General features: G+C 47.0%; 1 protein-coding gene across 1 annotated transcript in view; it reads left to right on the top strand.

The window, feature by feature from the left end:
- Positions 1-1,108: 1,108 nt before the first annotated feature.
- CRMP1 (collapsin response mediator protein 1) overlaps positions 1,109-16,621 on the top strand; it is a 211,069-nt gene continuing 195,556 nt past the window's right edge. Inside the window, exon 1 of the mRNA XM_078678488.1 lies at positions 1,109-1,706. Within this exon, the coding sequence (XP_078534614.1) occupies positions 1,347-1,706 (360 nt within the window). The 5' untranslated portion in view covers positions 1,109-1,346. The remainder of the gene's footprint in view (positions 1,707-16,621) is intronic.

Below are 16,621 nucleotides of genomic sequence, written 5' to 3'. Positions count from 1 at the left end.
AAACAGTCAGCCCCCTCAGAGTGGGAAAGCCACTCCTCGCCTGCCCTAGAGAAGGACCGTAGACCCACCCGCCCGCAACCAAACCCTTCTGCTTTCTCGCAGTGCGAAACACAGAAACATAAAATGGTATTTATAATACCATTTTATGTTTCTGCTTCTCCCAGTGCGAGAAAGAAGTGGGGCGACGCTCCTCTGCCCACATGGAGGAGCCGCCCTGTTACTATGCCATTCTACCATTGTCGAGAGGTTGAGCCTTCTCCTACATCTTTCCTAAAGCGTGGAATGATCTACCACTAGACATACGAACAGTGCTTAATTTGAGCCAGTGTTTTCCGGTGCTCAGCACTGACACTTAATTGTCAACACCAGCATTAGTGACAGTCTGCCACATGGTGGCTCTGTTTGAAGTTCACAACAACAGTTCTTTATTAAATTAATAACAATAACGTGTACCTGCCACCCAAGCCATTATTATAGCTTTGGGGATCTGGAATAATCTGAATTTTCACACTAAGAGGAATGTGATGCGTTGTAGTTGTATTGGCACTGTAGTTGGAAGCCCTGGCAGGGCATTGGGTGGTGCAAGTTGCAGTGGCACGACAAATTAAGCACTGCCTATGAGTTCTGCAAGAAGCTAAAGACTTGGCTTTTTAAAGAATCACATTAGTCACTAGGCTAGATTTACTCTTGTGCAGCGCCAGGATACCCTCCCGACGAGAATGTATTTATTATACAGGCTTAGATAACATAACATTTGTAAAAATCCCTTTGCAATCACAAACTTCATGTTACACCAATCTGTTCAGCAAACGGCCGACGCGTAGTATACATGCAGATATTAAATGTGTTATTGCGGGTCACATTGACATGGTTTTATTCTCACAGCTTGAAAAAAGGCATTGATTGACAACGCTTCGGGGTGAAGTAAACTGACAACAAGCTTCCTAGCCCGAGCATCGGCTGTCGCTGGCCCCGACTCCCCGCCTCCTATGCATGGGGCGGGGGTCCCTACAGCAAGCCACAGCAGCAAGGGGACGCTGCAGCCCAGCAGCGGCAGTGCTGAGTCCAGCTGGCAAGGACGCAAGGTCTGTCCCCGGGAAACCTCTTGTCTGCCTGCCTGAGACATCCGTCTCCCCATCAGAGGATTCTGCCTTTTTTTCTCTATATATTTCTCAGGAATTCTTTTCTCCCACCTTCTATCCAGGCTCTATTTTTAGCTATTTTTCAGGTGCATGGTTTCACGTGTTTCTTAGGATTTGCTGGGGCGGGCACCCCTCGGATGCTCACGCGTCTCGCCCGCCTCCTCGCCCCAGATTGCTGCTGCGCGGCGAGCAGGAGGTCGGATCATGGAGAGGAGACGGACCGTCGCCAGAGAGGAGGATGACCTGCCCGTCTACCTGGCGAGGCCGGGCACCGCGGCCCAGACCCCGCGCGTGAAGTACGGGGGCATGTTCGGCATGGTCGAGGGGGCCTACGAGAACAAGACCATTGATTTCGACGCCTACAGCGTGGGGAAGAAGGGCTCCGGCGCAGCCCGGAGCGGGAGCCGGCAGGACCTGGACGGGGAGAATCTCGACGAGACGGTCAGCGACGCCAGCGAGGTGTCCGGGTCGGTGATCGGCTCTCCGGGGGAGAGGGAGGAGAAGACCCCCGGCGTCGAAATCAAGTACCCCTCTGGAAAAGAGCACCTGCAGGGCGAGGACGAGGTGAGGGCGGAGGCATGGGGGCACTGCGGGCATTCACTGAGTTGGGGCAGGGCGAACTGGTGAGGGGCAGGCACTGCCCCGGGTGGCATGGCACAGAGAAAAGCACGCTGGGAGGGGATGTCGGCTAAAGGGGGGTAGTTGTGGGGTGACGGGGCAATGGGGTATTTCATTGAGATGGGACATCTCCAAACCAGGGCGAACAGAGCAGCACTTGGTAGGGTGGGATGGCAAATAGAGGAGCGCGTGCAGGGCAGCAGCTGTCCAGATAAGAGGGGCAGGTGTGGGGTGATGGGGCAAATTGTGGCCTAGAAAGGGTGCAAAGGGCCCTCATACAAGCAAGAGCACTGGCCTCATTCCCTGGTTAGTGGTGAAAAACGACTACTAACTGGGAGTGCAGTAGGTCCCTGCCACCCTTGGAACACGGTGCCACTGCACTCGCTGCACTTTAGATAGCTGGGCCCTGCGTGCACCGCGGGTAAGACTGTTATGGCGGGGAGGAGGCCGGGGCATTGCAAGGCGGTGCTGGTGGAATGAGAGGGCTCACGGAGTGCCAGGGCAATGGTGAGGCCAGGAGACGGGGCACTGCTGAGACGTATCCCACAGAACAGAGCATTCGCACTGCTATATAACGTATGGGCTAATACGACGCACAGCAGCGGACACTAGAGGGACTAAAACTGAGAAGCCTGCAGTACCACAGGTGCAGTATTGGAGCAAGGGTGGGGCGGCTGGACACCGCACGGATTTAGCACTCGGAATAAAACGTCTTCAAAGCAGAGAAGTTTTAATGCATGGGGAATATGGTCTTTGAACCGGGGCCCCTGATAGAGACAGCTTTGTTCTGAAGACAGTCATCCTCCAATGACCTTGAATAATTCTTTAACAATTTGTTTTAAATGCCATTTTCCTTTAATTTATTTTCAATGTGGGTGATGTGTGGGGGTCTACTGCAGAAATGTGACTGTTTCATGTAACATTTATAGAAAAGGTTTCTTTTAGAGCAAATCAGGACCTCGCACGGGACAAACGGGAGGGGGCCACAGAGATTATTTGCAATATTAGTGAGCTGCTGCTGTGTTACAATATTAACAACACACATCACTATCCCTGAATACTAGAGGTCAACACATTTAGAATTTGGACCAATGTGCCTATGCGCTGTCAGTAACCTGGCCAAAGAGAGCATCAAAGAGCTGGAACTGGATCATAAATTCAAATCTGTTACGAACAGGTGCCCCAAGATAAGTTTGGGCAAGGGTCCCCAAAATGCTTAAGATGCCTCTGCTTCAAGGTGTCCTACTTTGTTAGGTAACTCGGGTCCAAGCCGCTGCAGGAAATGATCCCACTGGGAGGAGAACCTAGGGAGCTGGGAGAGCAGGGAGGAGAGGGTGGATTAGTAGTGCATTGAAAGCCAGCGAGGGAATCGGGGTACAGCAGAACTCTGCAAGAAGGAACTCTTCAAAAGAAACACTTCCGGGCCCGTATGTTATGAAGTCATGGGGCTACAGCTGTGCAACGCAAGAAAGTATCCCTTGGAAAGGCCCGTCTTCTGCTTTGCCTCGTAGGTTTTGAGGTAACAGCCATTGGCAAAGGAGCAATCAAAAAATCAAAGGAGGGAGTGAAGAGGAAAAAGGTAAAATCGTCCTCCTCTTGATACTGTTATCCAACATAGGGATTCTACCATATATGCACCCATGTGTGTACTGCTATTTTTATTTGAAGTGTTGAGTCATACATGAAAAATGGTGCAAAAGGATCAGATCTCCTTCTCTCAATTTGTGGGGAGGAGCAAGCAGAGTAGCGCAGTGGCATACGAAACATGAGTGCCCCACCCCGCAAACTACATGCAGGAGGCCGCCCAAGCTCCGGACCCACTCCGGTGCTCTCAAGCCATGGACCTGCCAGTGCCAGAGGGGCTCCTGCACCGCTTGGGCTGTGGGGGCTTTTGTTATGACTCTGGAGCAACGAGGCTATGAAGGTGGATGTGGGACAGTACTGGTTCCGCTGGAAGGACCTAACATGAAGGAGCGCGTGCAGGTTAGACGAGTGCTGAGGTGAGGTAACGGGTTTTTAGGAACCCGTTGGTGCCAGGGGATAACACCCGAAGACCTCTGAGTTCTCCCTTGTTCCGGACCACAGAAACACTGAGTCTTCTAGTCGCAGTCAGAGATCGAATTTTATTGGCAGCTACCAAGTAACAGAAGTCCTAGAAGCACGACAAGCACAGGTCATGTGTTCTCAGGAGACTGTTCGTTTTTACAGAACCAGCCTTCTCCTTATATACAAAAATAATAGCTGCAAGCAAGAATTCTTGAGTTTATGATATGGCTATACACATATTTCTACAATAATACAAAAGAGCGAAGTCATGTAGGCAAGCCCGTATTTTAGACGTCCAGTTCGTGATAGATTACCCAGCCAGGCCCGGAACTCCCATCAGATATCGATGTAACCCCAATAAAGGAAGGCACCTCCTAGTCATAAAACTGACCATAAAACAGGAAAAGACAGGTGTGTATGTGTGTAGAAAACATGATCTGGATGTAGTGAATGGTTTGTGGCATGTTATGCATTGATGCTATCGTATTTAGGCCACTGGGCGAGGAGCTGCCCAAACAGGTTCGGCTGGAGGCAATGGAGTCAGTTGGGACAGGTCAGGGGGAAGTCAGGGGAGGTGGACGTGTCCTTTTAGATCAAGCTCGACCTTTAATTGACTTATCATGAGGGCAAGACGCAAGATGGATACCGTTTACAAAATGGAGTCTGAGGGGTCGGGACGGAAACTACGATTCAGGGGTGTTAGCATACCTCGATCATGACGCAAATGCATAGGAATGATGTCCTAATCATTATCGGTTCGTCGACACCAAATTCGTCATGATACGCTGATGTTTCGGGACACGGGTATTGGACCTCGATACCGGGACAACAGTAGGGTCCAGAATTTCAGAACCACAGACCCTCCTTTTGCCCTCATATAAGGCAATAATTCATGTTAATCCGAGTCTAAATCTGTATGAAGGAATTCGTGGAGATGCTGCTGTAGCATCATTCTGTTGCTCAGTTCGTTCCTTGACACAGGCTTCCGTAGACATGAGGTAGCACAGAGGCCACATAGTGCAGGAGCGCACTGTACACACAGGCAGAACATAAACAGAAGTGCTAAGATCATCCCAATGAAGATCAGTGTTTTCCATCCCCAGGTAGCGATCAGTTCCCAGAACTACCCTAGTAAGGACCAGTCCCCTTTTTCTACGTGAAGGGAACCAGATATCTCGTGTAGCTTAGAGATGGCCTGGTACACTGTCGGTGCGTTATCAGGGATGAAAATGCAACAACTGGATTGGATCCCTCTACACACACCACCACGATCGGCGAGTATGATATCTAGGGCAACTCGGTTCTGAAGGGTCATAAGTCGATCCGACTGAAGCTCGGTCGTCAAATTGCCAAGGGCTCCGGCCGTTGTAATCACGGCGGATTCAACTATCCTCGATAACTGGCGAATATTCCTGCTGTTCACCATAGGCCCCCAAAATGGCAGAAAACCCTTTGCGAAGTCAGTGAATTCCTGACCCGCGGTGTCGTCGTTACTCATGACACCCCTAGCTGTCCTTGACCGATGGTAATCTGCTCTGGCCGTGTAGGTGGGAGGCAGCAGAAATGAGATAAAACATGTACCTGAGAAGTCAGGGGGCAACCAGGTGTAGGCTTGGTCATGGCAGACGAAATACGTGCCTTTGGCTGCTAATAGTATAGGGGAAGTTCGGGAAGCGAACACATATGTTTCCGTGCATATACTCTTTCCTAATTGTGCTTTGGGATCCCTGCCGATACCTTGTAAACATAAGTGACCTCGATTGGGTACTATCCAAACTGGGCGGGATTTCTTTGCTGACTGGCTCTTACTCAGGTAAACCCCATATTTAGTTACGTTCCAACGAGTGTACGGAGTGAGTTCATCTTTGGGAATCGTTAGATATGTGTCGAACTCTCTACTCATATTTCTTATCCCTGCTACTAGTGCCTTGTTGCTGGAATCACTCTCAGTAGAACGGGTCGGGTATGGTTCTAGGGCGAATAGGAACATGGTCTGGAAAGCCCACAGAGAACCATAATAACTGAAAGGCAGGATGAAGTATGGGATACCCTTATCCGTCGTGTGCGGCATGAGTCCGCATACCCAACAGTTCGATGTGTTCATTATGGACTGGTGTTGGTGTAGAAGTTGAATGAATGAGTTATTTACAAATTCGAGTCTTCTGGCAGACTCGTGTTCAGGTAGAGGGTGAAACGAGTGTGTGGAGAGAGTAAGAGGAGGCGTTGGCCGAGTGTCATTTGAGAACAAGGTAACTTGAAAGACGAATAGAGTATAACCAGTCAAGAACATTGCTATGCTACACAACATAAAAATACATATTATCAAAAACCTTCTTTTGGCCAGTATCGTGCATACTTGTCTTTCAAAGTCCGTGAGTCTGGCAGGTCTCTTTACCCTAGGAAACTCCATCCTCTACTTGCTGCCCGCGGTGGTAGGTTGATTCTGCCAGGGAGTGCGCTCTGTTCAGTCCGGGGTAACTCCCTTGGACCAACCAGAACCGTTGACCTAAACGTCCCCAGTTGCACTCCCCAGACTTCAACCGCGACCCTAGCAGCAGAACCGGATGGCGGTTCGAAAATCAAAAATGAGCAAGTTCCCTGGGCGAGAGAGCTGAAAAATCAAAAATAGTTCTTAGGGGAAAAGAAAATCACATTAGTTTGCTTTTATTAGTCTCTTTGTTTAGACCTTAAATTGTACCGTCGTTTTCCTGTACGGTGTGGTCTTCAAACAATGTCTCAGGTTCGGTAGTGTCCAACTGCATAGACGGTGGCACAAGTCCTTGTAAAATATGATCACTCTCCTTTTCGGTACCAGTTTCTTTCAAACGTGCATCGCTGAAAGGGAGGAAGCGAGGTATGGATTCTGTCTCAGAGTCGGCAAGTCCTTCCTTGACCCACCGGTCGTATGGGAGGGGTAGAGGGACCCGTTTACAATGGGTCCCGTGCACCCAGTTCTTTTTGCCTTCCACCCGAACAGCTGATCTCGTGGAAAGAAGTACCAGGTACGGTCCGGTCCACCTCGGCTGTCCGATGTTTGTGCGCTGGAAATTCCGCACCAAGACCCACGTGCCGGGTTCGATGGAGTGACCTGGATCGTCAGAGGCTGGCGGAGAGGAACTGTGAACCTGTTGGTGTACAACACGCAATTTAGTTGTTAATTCGCACAAATAGTCAAGCAGTACAGGGTGCTCTATTTCGCTGAGTTTCTTTGGCCTTGGCACGCCCCAGACGTTGGCTGGGCGGCCAAACACTATCTCATGAGGACTAAGTCCTAATCTGGAATGGACGGTCATTCTGGTTGACAAGAGTGCTAGGGGCAAGGCGTCAGGCCATTTAAGACCTGTACAGGCTTGGATCTTGGCTAATTTGAGCTTTAAAGTGCCATTGTAGCACTCTACTAATCCAGCTGATTGGGGGTGATTCGCAGAGTGAAACTTTTGTTGTATGCCTAAGCACTCACACACTCTCTTCATCACGCGTCCTACGAATTCACTTCCATTATCACTCCAGATAATTCTAGGCATACCAAATCTAGGGAAGAACTCTTTGACAAGGGCTTTGGCAGTTGACAAGGCGGTATTGTCCTTAAGGGGGTACGCTTCCACCCACCTGGAGAAAGCGCAAACAACAACGAGCACATACTTCAGATTGTTGCGCCTTTCCATGTGAATGAAATCGAGCTGCAAAACCTCGAACGGATACGTTGGAGGCGCAAAATGACCAGCTGGAGTTGGGGTTCCCCTACCGGGATTGTACTTCAAACACACCATACAGTTTCTGACCACATTCTCTGCATATTTCGGGATATTACCATTTTGCCATACTGGGGCCAATAGTTTACAGATTCCTCTTGAACTGATGTGCGCAACTCCATGAGCCATTGTTACTACTGCAAGTACATATGCGTTAGGTAATAGCCATCGCTGGTGTTCTGACAGTTCGACCCAACAACCATTCGCGTCTAATCTACCTTTACTTTCTCTCCATTCATTCACCTCTTTCTCAGTTGCCTCGGCTTGTATAGATTTCACGCTTTCAATGGTGTCCTCACACATTCCCACATCCGTAATCCATCTAGCGGGACCTACAACATACATCCGACTCATCGTGTTCCTTGCAGTCTCTTTCGCAACCTCGTCTGCAAATGCATTCCAGCGGCCAACATCATCCTGAATCTTTTTGTGGGCACTGCATTTCACAATTGCAACTTGTAGTGGCAGGGTCAATGACTCGAGGAGTTCATTAACTAACTGACCATGTTGTATCTTTGCACCATGTGACGTAAGGAACCCACGTTCACGCCACAATCTCCCAAAACTGTGAGCCACACCAAAGGCGTATTGGCTGTCAGTGTACACATTCACTCGCTTTCCTTTCGCTAACACACATGCTCTGGTAAGTGCAATCAGTTCCGCGGCTTGTGCAGAATTGTGGGAAATACGCGCGGTCTCTACAATGGTGTGTAATGACGTTACGGCATATGCTGCAGTCGTATCACCATTCGGCAACTTGAAACATGAACCATCAACCCATAAAGTATCGTTGCCTTCAGGAAGGGGAGTGTCCTGTAAGTCTACTCTCCCTTTTGTCTCTTCTTCTGTCCTAAAACAGCAGTCATGTTTATCAATCTTGTCTGTTTCTGTCGGAATGGGTAATAACGTTGCGGGGTTCAGTGTATCACACCTCTTTATGTGGATGTGACTTGCTAGCAGTGTAAGTTCGTAACTGGATAGTCGAGCGCTAGTAAGATGTTGTGTCTTCGTCCTGTTTAGTAAAATGTCTACTGCATGCGGGACCATAACGATCAGAGTATTATTCATGACTAATCCAGCGGACTGTCGAATGCAGACAGCTGCTGCGGCGGTGGCTCTCAGACAACTTGGTAGTGCCTTAGCCACAGGGTCTAGAGTTGCCGAAAAATACGCGCATGGGCGCTGTCTGTCCCCAAAATGTTGTGTTAAAACTGATAATGCACAACCTTCCTTCTCATGGACATATAATGTAAAAGGCTTACTGTAGTTGGGGTTTCCCAACACAGGAGCCGAACATAATGCATCACGCAACTTGTGGAAACTCGTTTGGCAATCTTCAGACCAGGGCATAGGATTTGGCGTGTCTTTGCACAGTAGTGCCAGCAAGGGTTTAGCTAGTAGTGAGAAATTCGGTATCCATTGTCTACAGTACGATGTAATGCCCAAGAAGGCCCGAACATCTCTCTGTGTCCTTGGGGCACTCAGTTCTGCAATTTCCTGTATTCTTTCTGGTGTCAGTCTCCTTCCCTCCTTCGACAAGATGTGACCTAGGTAGGTTACTTCTTGTCGGCAAAATTGGAGTTTGGAAAGAGAGACTTTGTGCTTCATGTCACATAAGTGACGTAATAATGATAACGTAGCTTTCTTGCAAATCTCTTCAGTGTCTGCAGCGATCAGCAGATCGTCGACATACTGAATCAGAGTTGACCCATCAGGTAGAACAATTGTGTCTAGTTGTGTTTTCAGGGCCTGACTGAATATTGATGGGCTTTCGCAGTAGCCTTGAGGAGCACACTTGAAGCGGAAGCTTCGTCCTCCTAAATTGAAGCCAAAAATGTCTCTACTTTCCTCGGCAATCGGGATGCTGAAGAAAGCGTTCTTCAGGTCAATCACCGAGAACCAAGCTGCTGAAGCTGGAACCATTGTCAATAAAGCAGTAATGTCGGGGACAACTGGAAACTGTGGGATAACTACCTTATTTACTTCTCTGAGGTCAATCACGAACCTGTACACAGGCGGTTGTAAAGGATCAGTACGCTTTAAGACGGGCAGAACTGGACTGTTACAAACATTACCTGTTGTTTCTTCGATGACATTTTTATCGATCAGATCATAAACGATCGTCAACAATGCATTTTCGCATTCGCTAGATATTTTGTATTGGGGAATACGTGGCAACCTAACGTTGGTTTTCAAAGTTATGACATACGGTGCTATCTCCAAACGACCTACATCATTAGAGCCATTAGCCCAAAGTATATCAGGAAGTGATGACAATTCAGTTGGAATATTGTCCTTTGACAAATACATTGGAGAAATGACTTTCTTACCTAAAGTAAGTTGTACTCCCAAGGGGGAATAGTACAAAGTCGCATATAACCTTTTTAGCAAATCCAAACCTAACAAATTTTCACCGCAACCTGTTGTAAGAATGAGGGGTGCTTCTAATTCGCACGGGCCAATAGAAAGCGAGATAGGACTAGAGATCGGGTTTCTAACAGGGGCGCCAGAGAAACCTACTGAAACATTCATTTCGCCAGACAAAGGTGCGCCAGGAAGTTTCGAGTGCATGATAGAACTTTTTGTAGCACCAGTATCCAGCAAAAATGGCTCTGACACTCCTGAGGTAATCACCTCGACATAAGGTCCATTCTGATCTACTGGAACTGAAACAACTCCCTCTCTTTGTCCATGGCTGTCCTAGCAATCGTTACCCTCATTTTCGTGTTCGGTGTAATAGTCGTCAGCATAGTACTGAGCTGACCTAGACGATGCATTATTCTGTTGGTCAAAGCTGTTCATCGAATTCTGAGGCGGAAAAGAAGTTGTATTCTGGGTGAAATTTCCACGGCCCCTACCTCTAGGGGCATGTTGAACACCTCTTCCCCTTACACCTGAAGCACCGCTCAAACGTCGCGCAAGAGCCGGACAATTACCTTTAAAGTGACCCTCTTCCTTGCAATACGCACATTGATTCGGGCCATAAGCAATACGCTGGTGGGAAAACTCGTTTCCTTGCGCGTTTCTGGAATACTGCTGTTGTTGTTGATAATTGGGCTGACTAGCCGTACGAGGCGGATAGGCTTGCTGGAGAAGAACTTTAGTTTTTAAATCTTTTGTCTTTTTGTCTACTTTATCTAGCTCGTCTTTGCGCCTATTTTCATAGTACTGGGCTGTAGCTAAAATTTGCGCTGACGTAGAGACAGCCCAAGCACTCTCTGAATCTTTCAGTTTATTACACAGTTCAGGGATTAAATTATGTACGAATTTGTCTACAAACAATCTTTGACCACCCTCGGTAGCCATATCCTGACCACTATGATCGGTGAAAGTCTCCTCAAATCTTGTGAAAAAGTCAGACACATTCTCATCTTTCTTCTGCTTGCACGCAGATTGCTTGTCCCAGTTTACGCGTACTTCAGGCATTATTGTTTTCATGTACGCGATAATCCTACCGGGAAGTTCGGCTATTAACGGCTCAGGTTTAAAACCACCTATTTGTATAGCATCCATAGCGGTAATGTTCGCCCATGAGTCACCTAGTTCATGGTCATGGTTCGTATGACGGATTTTGCTCCATAAAGGCTGTGGAACAACGTTCCCAAACAACATGTCTATATCCGCTAAATTCATTATACATGAGCTTGCAGTTTGCGATAACTCCTTATAATACCCAGTCGGGTTTTTACGAGGATCAGGCAGTGTCTGCTTGAGTGCTAAGACTTCGGATCGTTTCCAGGGGACATGTACCCATACACGCTGGAAATGAGGCAGAATTGGTGGATTCGCATTCGCATCACCTTCCCTCCAAACCGGAGGAACCTCTCTCATGGGGTACTGTCTCGCTATTTTCCCACCTGGTGCATCGTCTTCGTGACATGATCTAGAGACGTTTCCCTTACTCCTATAAGAGAGCAATAACTCTATCGCTTTCTCAACATCTGCACCTATAATCATACCTTCATAGAACTTAAAGCGTGTACGCCATAGTTCGTTCATTGTGCATTTGGAATCATTTGTCTTCACATCTTCGCACAGATATACACACATTTCTTCGAATACGTATCTCTGGGTGGGTGCATTCCATTGACGGAAAACGTCCATAACGGACTGAACATCATATCTAACAGTATCCGTAATCCATTTACAGGCTAGTTCATTTAGCACTCTTCTTTCCTCGTAATCAGGCAGTTGACTACGGGACTGTTTATGTTCTGTTTTAGGCGTTGTTTTAGGCGATCCAAAGAAAGGTGAAAGCAGACTAGTGACGGTACCTGTCACTCTTTGTCTAATAGAAGGAGAACCTTGCGGAGGGGTAAGTGCATCGGAAAAAACAGGCTGAGGCAAAGAAGAAGTAGAGGCAATAGCAGAGGAAGTTGAAGTAGTAGCAGACGTAGTATCATAGACAATAGCTGGAGCTGTAGGCAAAGTCGTAGAAGTAGATGGAGTAGGTAGCAGAGACGGCGGCCTTTGAGAAGGCTGCGCCGGAGAAGTAGGAACCAGCTGAACAGTAGCTGGAGTTTGTGCAATAGCTGTGTTCCGTGCGCCGGGGCGCGGTATAGTAAAATGCTTTGGCGGTGTAGTAGCGTCTAACGCATACGGTGGAGGTGAGCTTAATAAGTGGGACATTAGTGGATCTTTCTCGGATCTCTCCTCTTGACCTTGTCCCTTATTTGGTAACATCGGGTAGCATTTATCTACTGCTAGTTTCTTGCTCCTAAGCATTTGTTCGTTTTCCTGCTCTTCCTCATTATCCCTGTATGTTATGGCAGCTTGCACCATCGACATTCCTCTTTTATTCTTTTTTGCTAATTTTATTTCTTTCTGTTTGGCTTCTTTGCGCCATAAGTGGAAAGAGTCAAACATCGTCGGACAGGCTTTTCTATTAAATAATTTTACCTCTAGGATATCTAATATTTCTGAGTCGAAACTACCATATTGGGGCCATTTTAAAACACCATCCTTGCGGGTGTATTTTATCCACACTTCATTATATGTGATGGGACCTACGCCGTGCTTCACATAGAGCTCATATGTTGGAGTTCCAATCGGAGGAACCGGACAGGAATCCTCTAATCGGGAGTCCTTACTATAACCAAGACAAAACAAGTTTCCAAGTCTGCTAAAACCAGGCATCTTTGCTCACTAGTCTAGCTTCAAACTTCAAAGGATTATCTGTTACGATATTTCTCGTGAATACACAAGTCCTTCGGCTTTGGGGCTTGCAAGTACCAAATCAAAGCGTATCTCAAGGATACCAAAAACTAAGGACAAACTAAGGACTGGGAGACGCTCCACTTATACTTAACTGAAGTATTTGAAGATCGGTGACGTCGCTAGAAGACTCGTCTATCGTTTCGCTCTACCAAGGATCACTGGGTCCATAACAAGGCGATAGTCAGGGCAGCAGTCCTTCGTAGCCGTCGGGACGCGGGGAACCTCGCAGCAAAGACCTTCGGAACCACGTCGACATACAGGGGTCGCTGAAGTGGCTGGCCGTCCTCTGGAATTTTCACACGAAGCTCCTCACGAACATCTGGCTTGGACCGTCGCCGCTTGATACCGCCCCGAGTTGGGCGCCAACTGAGGTAACGGGTTTTTAGGAACCCGTTGGTGCCAGGGGATAACACCCGAAGACCTCTGAGTTCTCCCTTGTTCCGGACCACAGAAACACTGAGTCTTCTAGTCGCAGTCAGAGATCGAATTTTATTGGCAGCTACCAAGTAACAGAAGTCCTAGAAGCACGACAAGCCCGGGTCATGTGTTCTCAGGAGACTGTTCGTTTTTACAGAACCAGCCTTCTCCTTATATACAAAAATAATAGCTGCAAGCAAGAATTCTTGAGTTTATGATATGGCTATACACATATTTCTACAATAATACAAAAGAGCGAAGTCATGTAGGCAAGCCCGTATTTTAGACGTCCAGTTCGTGATAGATTACCCAGCCAGGCCCGGAACTCCCATCAGATATCGATGTAACCCCAATAAAGGAAGGCACCTCCTAGTCATAAAACTGGCCATAAAACAGGAAAAGACAGGTGTGTATGTGTGTAGAAAACATGATCTGGATGTAGTGAATGGTTTGTGGCATGTTATGCATTGATGCTATCGTATTTAGGCCACTGGGCGAGGAGCTGCCCAAACAGGTTCGGCTGGAGGCAATGGAGTCAGTTGGGACAGGTCAGGGGGAAGTCAGGGGAGGTGGACGTGTCCTTTTAGATCAAGCTCGACCTTTAATTGACTTATCATGAGGGCAAGACGCAAGATGGATACCGTTTACAAAATGGAGTCTGAGGGGTCGGGACGGAAACTACGATTCAGGGGTGTTAGCATACCTCGATCATGACGCAAATGCATAGGAATGATGTCCTAATCATTATCGGTTCGTCGACACCAAATTCGTCATGATACGTTGATGTTTCGGGACACGGGTATTGGACCTCGATACCGGGACAACAGTAGGGTCCAGAATTTCAGAACCACAGAGGTAACTGCTTTGCGGGGGTTTGGGGTTTGGAGCCTAGAACCGACGGGAATACTACTTATAGTTGCCAATACGAAGCAAAAAAAACTGAAGCACACACTCTCCTGGTTCCGTAGAATGATTGATAAGTCAATATATGTAGTCAATCTAAAGGAGAGTACACAATTCTCCATTTGTTACAAACTTCCATGCATGGCATGAACAATTTCACCATAAACGTAGCCGACACGTGTTTCGTCTACAGGACTTTTTCAGGGTTAAAGAAACGTCCAACTACCACAAGCCGTGGACTTAGACCAACAGGCATAACTGTCATACTTCGCGTGTCTTTTATCACAGTACAGCAGAGGATAAAGTGTGCGAACAATCATAGCACCAGCGAAATTGTAATTACAGCCCGCTCAGTCCATGAAGGCATGCAATAAAAAGAGTTGCCACAAAAGTGAGCCAGATTGTAAAAAGTAATATGCGCTAGGACCGTGATAAGCCTGCCGACATCAGTAACAGTCCAGAAACGCCAAATCTTTGGTCTTGGTCCACAACTTGTGATAGTTGGACATTTCTTTAGCCATCAAAAAGTCCTGCAGATGAAACATATGCTGGCTGCTTTTCAAGAATGTGGTAAACTTTCAAGGAACGAGCCAAACTCAGCAGTGGCATGTTCAAGAATTGTTGCTATTGCAGGAAGTAAAGTGAGGGAGCTGGAGCTGGATGAGGCGATGGGTGTAGGATCTAGCCCAGGGTTGTTTAGCAGAGTTAGTTAATTGGGTATTAACTGAGCCAGATAAAAGGGTGATGTTTTGTACTGATCATAAAGGGTAAAAAAAACTAGGCGCAGGTTGGTGGAAGAAATAGATGGGAGGGCAATACGACTAAACCTGAGTTACATTGCTGTAGCAGTTAAGAAAAATCTGATGGAAGGAGCATGGAAATAGAAGTCAGACCAAGTCGATACACATAACATGCATTTGTACAGCACACACATTTCCAAAAGGGCATATTGGAGCTAAAATTTACCCACATCACTGGTAGTTATTTTTCCAGCCTTGGAAAGAAAAAAGGTTAAGTGGGCCCACCAGCATTTGAACCTACAATCATGAGGTTAAACAAATATCCATGCAATGGGTGCATAAGTCTATAGAGCCACCAGACCTGGGTCAGAGGAGCAAGGCTGAAGGGGCCTGGTACTCCATGGTAATTTTATAGTGCATTAGGGAGAAAGAGCACTCAGTTGTTCCATAATTCATAGGAGGAAACTAGCATATGGGTGAGTGAAGTGGTTTCAGTTCTAAATCCTATTCACTTTTTACAAGAACACAAGATATGTTTGGATTATTGCCTTTATGGGTGCCATTAAGTTAGCATTTTTAATTATTTTAAAAGATGTTTTTATTGGTTTGAAAGACATATCATTCACAAATATCTTCGTATTTTTACATTGCAACACAGTTACATCAGCAGTATATATATAACAGAATTCAATATTAGATCAGCCACTTATGCCTATACTATCCCCACGGTTCTCTTTCATCTCCATCTCCCTGGTAGGCGAGGTACACAATTCCCCCTGGTGCGTGTTTCATCTGCTCCATTTTGATCCCATTTCTTAGGACAACCTCTGGACTTGAATACCTCCTTTTCTGCTATCATACATTTGTCTAGTTCCTTTGCCCTACTCTTTGACGATGGCCCCTCTGCCACTCCCGACTTCATTGCAATTGCACGTTTCACCAACGTATATCCCAGGGTAGCCAATTGTTGCTCCACCTCCTTAAGGTGTGTCGCCTCCCATATATTACGGAGCCCTAATTGTGGTGTTAGTTTAATCTCGTTTCCTAGTGATCTCTGCATGTGTCTTGTCACCTTTTCCCATCGGGCTTGTATGTAGGGACATTCCCATATAGTGTGGTAAAAGGTTGCCTCCTGATGACATTGGCGGAGACACAAAGTATCTTTTCTACTCCCCACTTTTGCTAGCGTAACCCCAGTAAGATAGGTTCTATGCAGGATTTTTAATTGGATAAGACAGAGCCTAAGAGGGATGACTGCTTCCCATGGGGACATCAGTGCCGTTTGCCTTTTATTTGCCCAATATCGGTTTGCCACCGTTCTCGGAGGGTTTGAAATGGATCAGGCAAATTATTACATAGTTTCTAATATGTTAATGATAAGGCTTTCTCTAACATTGGTTACGAAAGCAGTCAGTCCTCTAGGGGGGATGACTCCGGTATGTTCTCCCTTCCTAAGAGTGCTGCTTTAAGGGCATGATGGACCTGTAAATAGCAGAAGACCTCCCCCTGATCCAGCTAATATGTCTCCCTTAATACTGCAAATGTTAGTATGTTCCCTTTTTCACTAGGTGGCCTATCATGGGAATTCCAATAGCGTCCCATCTATCAAAGCCAGGTTGGTTACATAGTAACCAATCTGCCCTCCCATAAACCGGTGGTAAAGGACCTAGGGGTAAAAATTGACCAGAAACTTAACCTCGAGGAACACGCCACCACAACCGCCAAGACCTGCTTCCACGAACTAAGTTTACTTCGCAGAGTTTTCCCCATACTCCCGTTATCCACT

This window comes from Lissotriton helveticus, chromosome 2_2 (assembly GCF_964261635.1).
Source record: "Lissotriton helveticus chromosome 2_2, aLisHel1.1, whole genome shotgun sequence".
Taxonomy (NCBI): Eukaryota; Metazoa; Chordata; class Amphibia; order Caudata; family Salamandridae; genus Lissotriton; species Lissotriton helveticus.
The sequence above is the reverse complement of the archived record's forward strand: the minus strand, read 5'-3'. Positions and strand labels throughout refer to the sequence as shown.